Source organism: Pipra filicauda, unplaced genomic scaffold (assembly GCF_003945595.2).
Source record: "Pipra filicauda isolate LSUMZ 115617 unplaced genomic scaffold, ASM394559v2 scaffold221_size1283894_pilon, whole genome shotgun sequence".
NCBI lineage: Eukaryota > Metazoa > Chordata > Aves > Passeriformes > Pipridae > Pipra > Pipra filicauda.
In genome coordinates, this window is record NW_024104334.1 from 577,836 (window position 1) to 587,617 (window position 9,782).

The following is a 9,782-nucleotide window of genomic DNA, read 5'->3' on the forward strand; positions in this document are numbered from 1 at the left end:
TCATGTGTTTGACTCTTTATAGTCCACTATCAGGGTTGTCATAATCTTTAAAGCCCCAGGAGATATGCCAAGAAATGGATTAAAATTTTCCCAATGAAAGGGTTAGATCCAAGCCTCTGCTTTATCTGCTGCCTTTGCACAGTATGAGAAAACTTTCAGCAAAATCTGGAAGGTAAAATATAGACACTGGGACACTAATTATTTTTCCTTTTTCAGAGAGGTTTCTTGAAGTAGAGGGAAAATTAGGTCATATTTTGATTTTTCTTGGCTGGCTTATCTCCAAGATGGCTTGCACTCTGTTTCTTTTAAACTTTGGACCTCTCAGAAGGATATATCTCGTGTCACAATGATAAAGGATCATGTCAAGAATTACTGCAGAACATGGTAATCTGAACATTCATTAACAGTACAGAATTTCTAATGGCAACAGCTACAAATAACTTACAGGAAACAGTAATAGGAATTGTTTATTCCAGAGTACTTCCTGTGGCTCTGCAGTTTATCCAGGTGCACAAAGGTCTATTTTTCACAGAACATTAATCTCTGTTTCTCTTAGTTTGGATTTCTTGTCAACAGATGACCCAAGCCAAGGTCTAAGCGTAAGTTTTGTAAACAAGTAAATTAGGACTCACACCTTCTACTAAACAGGAAGAAAAAAAGCTAAAGCAGAAGGTGTTACATAAAGACCAACAGATGGGTAGTAGTTTACATTGTTATCATTGACCACATTTGACAGAAGCAAAAATAGGAAGCACTGTCTGTTATCAGACCTGCTCTGCCAAATCTACCTTGCCAGTATAAATTGTCCCAGTAGCACACTAAGATATATTCTCATTTCCCACCTATTCTGTTTTCTGAGTTAGGGGTTTTTTTGGTCATGCCAAGATCAGAATCATGCCTATGCTATAAGTGTACTCCTAGCAGTGACACCCACCTATCATAGACTTAGTTCTTTGAGACTGTGATTGAATAGAGAACTCTCAATAGAGAACTGAATCTCAAAAGCACCCCCTTTTCATATGGCACTGATTGTTCTGTCAAAGCAGACACATTGTATATTATAGCTGTCTGAACTGGCATTTGCAGATGGAGCTCTGAGTGAAACAGTTACTACAAATTTAAGAGTTTAGGGATTTTTTTGTTTGTTTTAAAGCATTCAGAGACAAGGATTGATGGTATACAGCCATTCCGTATATACCATGTAAATAGCTTTCAGGTTATAGGTTCATGTTTTTTTATCATTTTACTTTATCAGATTATTACTTACGGTGTGTGTATGTGTCATATAAGTTGCTTGGTTTGGATATTGTTTCCTGTAAGGACAGAAAAAACATTAGGCAAAAGCATAAATGGATGATGGATAATAGAAGCGTACGATTGTCATCACTTACATCAGTTCTGTGATTTCAAGGTATCCCTGAGAATATCCAGTGTTTATCTGAAAATATGCAAATACTAATCAGAGCTACTTAGCACATCTTACTGATGTGCAGCTGAATCCTTCTGAATGGCAGTTTTTTCACTAACAAATGTAGTCAGATGTTTTTTGACTTTTTTCCTTTCAGTTCAACAAGATCAGCTGAAAAATTAGCATTGGACTTCCTCTGTGAAATTTTTCACATCTCTTCCTTTTTCTCTTGAGCAGATGCAAATTACATTAAGCTCGTTTCAGATAAATATATTGATCAATAAAAGAGACAGAATACATATGGGAAAGTCAGCTAAACCTTTTTTTTTCTTGTTCTACAGGTTCTTGGGAGTCTTGCAAGAGAAAACTGCAGCAATTTAATGCCTTTCCAAATTATCATTTGTTGAGTATATTGCCTGACGGTAGTTTTGAAACAAAAGTAAAAGAAGGTGATTTACAAACTGTGATCAGGCTTCTCCCATTCCAAGGTGCTATATTTAAACAGATAAGCATCTTCTTTTAGTTTTTACTGAAACATGAAAGTCTGGCAGGTCTGACAAGTGCAGTCTGAAACATGATCCTACATTGACTCCTGTTATGAATTCACAGCCAGCAGTATCATCAGACCACAAAGACAGTAGCTGAGGCTGCAGTTTTCAAAGAAACACAAGGCCTTTTCTGCATAAGAAAACTAATACAAAATCTGATTTTTTTTAAACCAATGAAAAACTCATATTTTGGTAAAGGACTACAAAAAGATTAGTGTTCATATACACATTAGAGTTAGGAAAGAAATAACTTCTTTTTATGTGTAATCCCAAATTCTTGGAAAAATCTCAGCTGCTCAGTCTGCAGGATTCAGAGCCCCTGTGTTCTGGCAGGTGGTCTTGTTTAGATTAGGATGCAATAACTAATAACTGTGACTAACAGCTGCTAACACACACATTCTTGGTAGGATTTCTCTTAATTGCAGTCTCTGCAACTGCAAAAATAAAGATAATACTTTCATTTGCATTTCATAACCCCTTCATTGAATTATGGTTGCTTATATTTGTAGTCCTGATGCTCCAGTTGTTAAACAGAGAAGTCTTAAAGCAGGGATGATAGAATCTATCCTGTCACAAAAATTAGTCAAATATGTTAGGATCAAAGTGAGGGACTACTGAAAAGAGTGCCGGCTGGGAAACAGCAACTCAGGTTATGCATCCTCTAAGTGAACGAACCCGTCTGATACTTCTTACCTAGATAGGCTCAACGATTATTAAATACTAAAGTCAGGCAATTCTTGATGCAGTAATTCATTAAAGATGCATGTTGGAAGCAGTACAGCAAAAATAATAATATTTGCAATGTTATCTGGAAGCAGCAAGTAAATTGAAAAGAAATTCTACACTTTCCAAAGGAGGTTAAACAGCTTGTTTTGAGTGCAATTTATAGATTGTGAGGGCACCTGTTTTACTGGAATATACAGAGGTCAGGGAAATGCAGCTGACTGAACAAAACAGCCATAGCAGACAGCAAAATAAATTTCAGGCTGTTGGCAAGTAAAAGAACCTTAGACATAAAACAGTGTTGTTAATTTAACACTAAAAGAAATACTGGAGTACTCAATGCATTTTTAAAAAGCAGTCAGTAAAAACGTGCTAAGGATGTATGTCCACTTAAAGCCTTATTACCATCACACTTCTATTGAGTGGGAACCCCAAGTGAAATAGCCTAGGAAGTGATTAAATGTGAATCCTCCAGTTCCCAAACTGAAATACAAACAAAAAGTGCACTCAGTTGTGATAATCTTGTCTTTAATAACAGAATGGACGGACTAAAGCATCTCCCTCACAAACACGAGTGGGGGCAGGTTGGATTCGCAAGGATCTTGCATTACAAGAGGGGGTTTGTATCACCATTTCCTGTTGCAACAGGAGCATTTCTTCACTGAAAAGAACCTGAAATTTAGTACAAATAGAAGCTGAGATATCTGCTTTGAGATCAGCAAAGGTGACCTTCATAGTGAGAACAGGGAAAGCGGGGAGAGAACAGTAACACTAAGGCACTCAGTGGTGATGAGCTGCAATCAGCTACAACATTTTTGAAATGCAGCCGGATATGACGGTTCCAGATGAAGCAAAAACTCTTACAATAATCATAGTAGCACAACTACTGAAGCTGCCCCATAAAAAAGCATGCAAGGAAGGGAAGAGAAAGAGAAAATTATTTGTGAAATGCTGGCAACCAACCACCCACCATTACCACTAAACCCACATGCATTCCTATAAAGATGGCAGGTATTACCAAGGAGCAAACTCCCAACTGCTGTTGGTATCTAATCAAAAGGTCAGCAGTAATAATAATAAATAATAATACAAAAGCAATAATCTGAATCAATAATCTCTGAGATGCCAATTTATTTATTCTACCCAGAGCACCATCCAACAGCAGGGGGGCCCATGGAGTCCCTCCTGCAAATGAAGTGGTCTAAACTACAAAACAAGTTTAGAATAAAATCAGCAACACTGTAAAAGGATGGACAATGCATAGAAACAGCTTTTCTAGTTATTCAACTGACAGGCAGCTGTCCCCTGGAAACTAGAAAGTGGAGAATCACCTAATAAAATTTTCCCTTCAGAGAAAATGGCCAAAATGCTAAAGAAAGAGAACAAAAATATATAATTGTATTTTTATTATTTTTGTATTATTAATATAGAATAATATTCTATAGTTAGAGCAGCTGCTTAGTTTCTCCCATATCAATTCAAACTGTCACAGTGGCAGATAAATCCACATTCATGACAATTCACGTTCCTCTTAAGTTAGTGGAAGTCAGTGGTTAGCAGCAATTTATATAGCACAGGCTTTCATGGTCCTCTTGTTGCTGAAAGACTGCCAAGGAAACACAATAAATGTGGTTTTGTCTTTCCGAGGAAAGACAATAAATGGGGTCTGCTTTCACCCTACAGGATCTGCAGTTTCATATTAGGTTAAATGGAAGAGGAACATGGGACTGCACGATTCATTAGAACAGCAATGATGAAGCCAGAGTAAGAACAAAGAAAAACTAAGAGACACAAAAAATCAGAGCTGAAATTGCTAAAATTGTCAATATAAAGATGCTAACAATATCCACAGGACACTAAACTGCTATAATAAACTTGTGCTGTAAGAGTATGAGGTAAACAGTGGGCTATCATTTCCTTTTTTTGTCAGAGAAAGAGTGGAGGGAGCTAGAAGGAAATAATCATAATCTAATATAGATGACATCTTTGATAATTATTTTTAAAAATTAAAGTGTCATTTATCCAAAAATAACATAATAGTCATATTTAAAATGTCACAGTAGTTCTCATGGGGAAAATAAGATTTATTTTTCTTGGTTTACACCTGTAGGCTTTGCAGAAATACTCTACAGTAACTGCATTTTAAGAGACCGAGTTGCTTTTTATCCAGTATTCTCAAACCTATCAAATATTAAACCCCACAATGCTTTTTAAAATGTAAGCCTCTATTGCACCTCTTTGTACTTGTGATACCTACCCTGACATGAAGCACAGAGAATTGACTTTAGCTTGTCTAGATAATGCATTCACACTTTTCCAAGGAGTAAGAAACAATTTGGGATTTACAAAACGACTGGTCATGTTTCAATTATTAAAACCTTCCTTCTCTCTTCTAAGGAATAAAATTTTACATTACACACTTGTAAACAGAGAAGTCCAAGCAGAAAGAATTTGCCTGTTAAACAATTCCCATATTTCACAGCAAACAGCCCAAGTATATGACACTGCTACAGATCTGTTTGTTTCCTCTAAACTATGCCTGCACACACATACATATTTTCTGAACAGAAAACGGGCTTGTGATAGCTAATTGTTGTAATGAACTACAGAACATAGAATCAATCTAATATTCTACTGTGCCTCTCCCCAGGCATTCTGTAGGTACAAAAATGTTCCTCAAAACTCATCTTTAATGTTGAAATGTGGCTGATCTTCAGGTTTAAAGTCTAGGTTGGGGCTGCCATCCTCATTCAGAATTCGTCGAGAAGTATAGCCAACAATTGGATATTTGGCCTTATAAACATTATTGAAGATATCATCCAGGGACTTCAGTTCCTCTTCTGTGAGTCCTGTCTAAACAAAATAGGGAAATGAAAGTCCTGTCTCAAAGAAATAAAAATATAGATATTTATATGCATTTTTTCTTTTTTACTGATTACTATAAAACTTAGGGTCAGCTTTTGGGTTTACTTTGCAGAGCATGATGACCAAATTTAATTGTATAATTTGTAATTTTATTCTTTTCATTCAAATTCAGCCTTGACAAAACTTTAATATACTTTAATATACTCAGGTCAAACAAACCACTAACCTCCCTTCATTTTCCCATAAGTAAATCACATCTCAACTACGTAAAAACCCACTGCCAGAGTTAGCATCCACTGCCACGTCAGTGACACAGGATACACTAAACCAGCTGACAAAGAAAGTTATTTACTCTCTTTGTGAGCATTTTTAAACAGCAGGTGATTTTCCCTTTACACATTTACGTAAGTTGTATTGATTCCACAGATAAAAACCTCTCCTCTTGAAGGCTGTTAGCACCTTTCTTGAGCAGTAAATACATACCTATTTTATGTATTTAAAGAATATTAATGTATTTTGGTTTTAAATACAAGTAATTTAAAATTATTATTCATCATCTTTCAAAATAATTTAACTTTGAAAAATGGAATTAAACCAATGGTCCATTTTCTTACTGTGTCATGTGTAAGATCTGCTGGATCCAGAGACATCTTTGCAACTCCTCTTGTTGAGTCTTTTCCAACCAAAGCATTGTATGGGGCTCCTTTTCCATAAAATTCTGTCAGATTTAAAAAAAAATAAAATCCAGAGATGATCTGACAATGTACAAGCTATGTTCAGCCTCTGCTCTTCATCCAGCCTCTTAAACTTGCCAGTGATCTGAAAGCAACAGTTTAAGTCTAAAACCCTTCTTTCCAAAACTGACTTTGGATTTGCTACTTTTTGATAATATATCCTGGTCTTTAAAAAAAAACCCCAAACAACAAAACCAGCCAACCAACCAACCAACCAACCAACCAAAACAACAGAGGGTGGGGTTATATACCTGTTCAAATTCCTGTACTACAGTCTTAAAATTTACCAATTATTTAGGGAGGTGTGCTTTACATTCTTATGAGATGTTTGTAGCCTCCAGAATTTGCATGGCAAGCCTTGTCTAACTTAGGATTTAAAGATCAGCCAGCATGTATGACCAGACAAGCTGCGCTAACAAGGTTAGTATTAACAAACCAACAAGCCATTAGTTTTCTTATGATGACATTAAGACAAGTGTCTAAGACCCCCTCATGGCCACTTCAAACATTTTATAGCAAATCTGGATTAAGTAGCAGGAGCTCAAATTAAAATATCTGTAGTTCTTAGGGAAGGCACAAACAGCAGATTCAGCCATAGATGGTTTAGGTGTAAATGACAAGACACGAAGCCTTATGAAATAAGAACATTTTTAAGGAGAAAAAAAATTACTTGGCCCCCTGCCCTACTTTCAGAATTACAGTGAACTCTTAAAAGAGTTTTGACCAGGCCATTTGGACAGCACAGATGGATGAATACCAACACAAAAGGAAAAGATGAGCTGCAGCAGTGTTGATATTGTGTAGTGCCATATGGGTACAACCAAGTTACCTTTGATCTGGTCAGGACAATGAAGTGCTGTAGCAGCAGCTTCCATGTGGCCTGACCCCACATGTGGTGACTCAGGGGTCTGGGTAGGTGTCTTCAGCATTTCTGTCAGCAGTGTCCAAGCTAACTGGACAGTGCTGGCTTGTCTATGTGTGCTGTAATCTCAAACCAGTGTAAGTTCTATACAAAACCTTTGTAGGGGAGCTGTCAGAGGAGGAAAACCAAGTTTTTTAAAGGAGGAAAATGTGTTCTTTTTGTTGTAGGCTTCTAATACACTGGGAATATTTAAAAACAAATGACTGAACAATAACATGAAAACAAAGCGGACAGCAGATGAGACGCAAACTAACCTTTTCCAGAGGTAACATCAAATACTACTCCCTTCACCGCCAGGTAGATGGGCTGTCCTTCCTGGAAAGAAAGCCATCAATATATCCTCAGCACTTAAGCGTAGGCAAAAGGCAGTTAGTTTTAGCTATGAAATCCATAAGCATTCAGGACATAAAGGAGAGAATTAAATTATCTGTTGTATGTTTTCTCTTGTTATGTGCATATACCAGTGTATGCATTCCATCCCTTGACATTTCTTGCTTGTACTTTAAGCTGTCCCTGATTTTTTTTTTACATTTTAACAATATACAACGAGCGAATCTTTTTAATCTAAACAACACAGTCATAGAAGACATCCCTCTTGCAGGTCACCTCTTGTCTGCTTGAAGCCCATCCGCTGCATCTTTCTATTCCTAATACAGATGGATATTGCCCACAATAAAAGGGTGTGTGGCCAACAACATTCTTTATTTGATTAAGAAACCACAGATGAATGCATAAACACACAAATCTAATCTGCTGACATCTGTTTTACTTAATAAGCCAGTGCTTCTGCTTTGTCTTTTACACATAAGATGTATTTTTAGTCAGATGTTGATTAGTTTCTTGTAGGTATCTGGAGAAGACCCTGAGAAGGTCAGCCAGCAAGTTTTTTCAGAGGAGAAGCTGATATGTGTTAAGACAGGACTTCATCGTTTTGAATGCGAAGTTCTGCTGAGGTTTCTGCATCACAGAAAGCTAAAAACTTTTAAGTTGAAATTGTGTTGTTATTTCCATAATCTTGTAAAAAGAAAGGGGGGGGGGGGGTGTCTAAATACATGGTTTACTGAATTACAGAGGGAAAAATATTTTGGTTTCAACTCACGGTAATCTGAAATTCCCTGGCATGAGTACGTTGCCAAGCAGGCAACCAATATAACAGGCACATGCCATCTAATTGTGTGCGTGCGGCTTCAAAATGGGCAGCTGCCAGCCGGACAGACGAACAGAGGGGACGCCTGCAAACTTCTCACGGTGCCTAAAAGGCAGGTGATCCCCAAAATTCCTGGGCCGGAGGGATCGAGGGAACAGCGCAGCAGAAGCAAAGCACGGCAAGAGAAAGAACCAGCTTTAAGGCGATTTCAGGGCACGGAGCGGCAGGAAAGGAGGGAACGCGGCCCGGCCCGGCCCCGGCGCCCAGCACCCCTCCCAGCCGGCCCTACCTGCTGCCCGTCGTATCTGGCCAGCTCGGGCTCGGTGAAGAGCCTCACGGGGGCCTCGGCCGGCGGCCTGAAGCGCAGCTGCGGCTCGGCGGGAGCGGCCGGCAGCGCTGCCAGCAGCGCGGACAGGAGCAGCCGCGCCGCGCCGCCCGCCATGCCGCGCAGCCCCGCTCCGCCTCCCGCCGCCCGGCCCCGGCCCGGGCTCCGGCTGCGGGAAAGGACGTGGGATATGTACATGCACCGGGGTTAAAGAACCAGGCGCGCAGTGCGCGGCGCTGCTCCCAGGAAGAGTCGCGTTGGGCTCGGCGTGCGGAGCTCTGAGGGGGCCCGCAGTGCTTAGCCTGGGGATAAGGAGGCTCAGGGGGCACCTTATCGCTCTCCAGAGCTGCCTGGGAGGAGGCTTTAGCCAGGTGGGAGTCGGTCTCTTCTCCCTGGTAACGAGCAATAGGACAAGAGGAAACGGTCTCAAGTTGCACCAGCGCAGGTTTAGATGGGATGTTTGGAAAAGTGCTTTCACAGAAAGAGTTGTCAAGCACTGAAACCGGCAGCCCAGGGCAGTGGTGGAGTCACCATCCCTGGAGGTATTTAAAAGTGTAGCTGTAGCACTTAAGGACGTGGTTTAGTGATGGACTTGGCAGTGCTGGGTTAATGGTTGGACTCCGTGATTTTAGAGGTCGTTTCCAACCTACACGATTTTATGATTCTTTTCCATACAGGATGCACAGCTGGCACTTTAACACATGTAGTAGTAAAAAAGATTCCTTCATTTTCATCCTTTTTCCCTTCTGAAGTTTTCTGCTTGCTGTTTTGAATGTTTATTCAGACTCAGGATACATAGGATAGGCTTCGTCTTTATGACTTAAAAAAACCCAGACATTTTTAGCCTAAAAACAGAGAGAATAAATAGGAAATTTTCAGATTACATGTTTTCCCCATGCTATAAATACATATCAGGAAAACATTAATGGCTGGCAGAAAAATAAGTAGCTTGATGCTTATAATTCCATATAGAATTAAGAAAATTAGAAACGTTTTACAATTCAGATGCATATATCCCATCCCTCCCTGCAGTGCTGGCAAATGAGGACCTGAACGATTTAAAGCCTGGATACTGCAGCATTCAGGCTTCCTGACTACTGTGCTGGAATT

General features: G+C 39.3%; 1 protein-coding gene and 1 long non-coding RNA gene across 3 annotated transcripts in view; one reads left to right on the forward strand and one right to left on the reverse strand.

Annotated features, from left to right (window-relative positions):
* The window catches only part of LOC113989302, a 54,992-nt gene extending 53,117 nt beyond the window's left edge, over positions 1-1,875 (forward strand). The window contains exon 3 of the long non-coding RNA XR_003541196.2: positions 1,750-1,875. This is a non-coding gene — a long non-coding RNA (uncharacterized LOC113989302). The remainder of the gene's footprint in view (positions 1-1,749) is intronic.
* A 1,315-nt stretch (positions 1,876-3,190) lies between these two features.
* NENF (neudesin neurotrophic factor) lies at positions 3,191-8,999 on the reverse strand. Of its 2 annotated transcripts, none has more exons than XM_027723728.2 (4): positions 8,637-8,809; positions 7,455-7,515; positions 6,159-6,262; positions 3,191-5,532 (listed from the first exon to the last, which is right to left on the reverse strand). In XM_027723728.2, the coding sequence occupies exons 1-4, from the start codon at positions 8,787-8,789 to the stop codon at positions 5,356-5,358; spliced, it is 495 nt and encodes a 164-aa protein (XP_027579529.1). In that variant the 5' UTR covers positions 8,790-8,809; the 3' UTR covers positions 3,191-5,355. The 2 variants fall into 2 exon arrangements, with proteins under 2 accessions (XP_027579529.1, XP_039237349.1); XM_039381415.1 differs by having other exon boundaries at positions 5,454-5,528; positions 8,637-8,999.
* Positions 9,000-9,782: the final 783 nt, after the last annotated feature.

Excerpts from the sequence above, each read along its gene's own strand:
- NENF (XM_027723728.2), bottom strand. The coding sequence starts at position 8,789 with ATGGCGGGCGGCGCGGCGCGGCTGCTCCTGTCCGCGCTGCTGGCAGCG. Across the intron at positions 7,516-8,636 it reads CCAGATACGACGGGCAGCAG|GAAGGACAGCCCATCTACCT; the intron begins GTAGGGCCGGCT and ends CTTTCTTTCCAG. Across the intron at positions 6,263-7,454 it reads TGATGTTACCTCTGGAAAAG|AATTTTATGGAAAAGGAGCC; the intron begins GTTAGTTTGCGT and ends TAAATCTGACAG.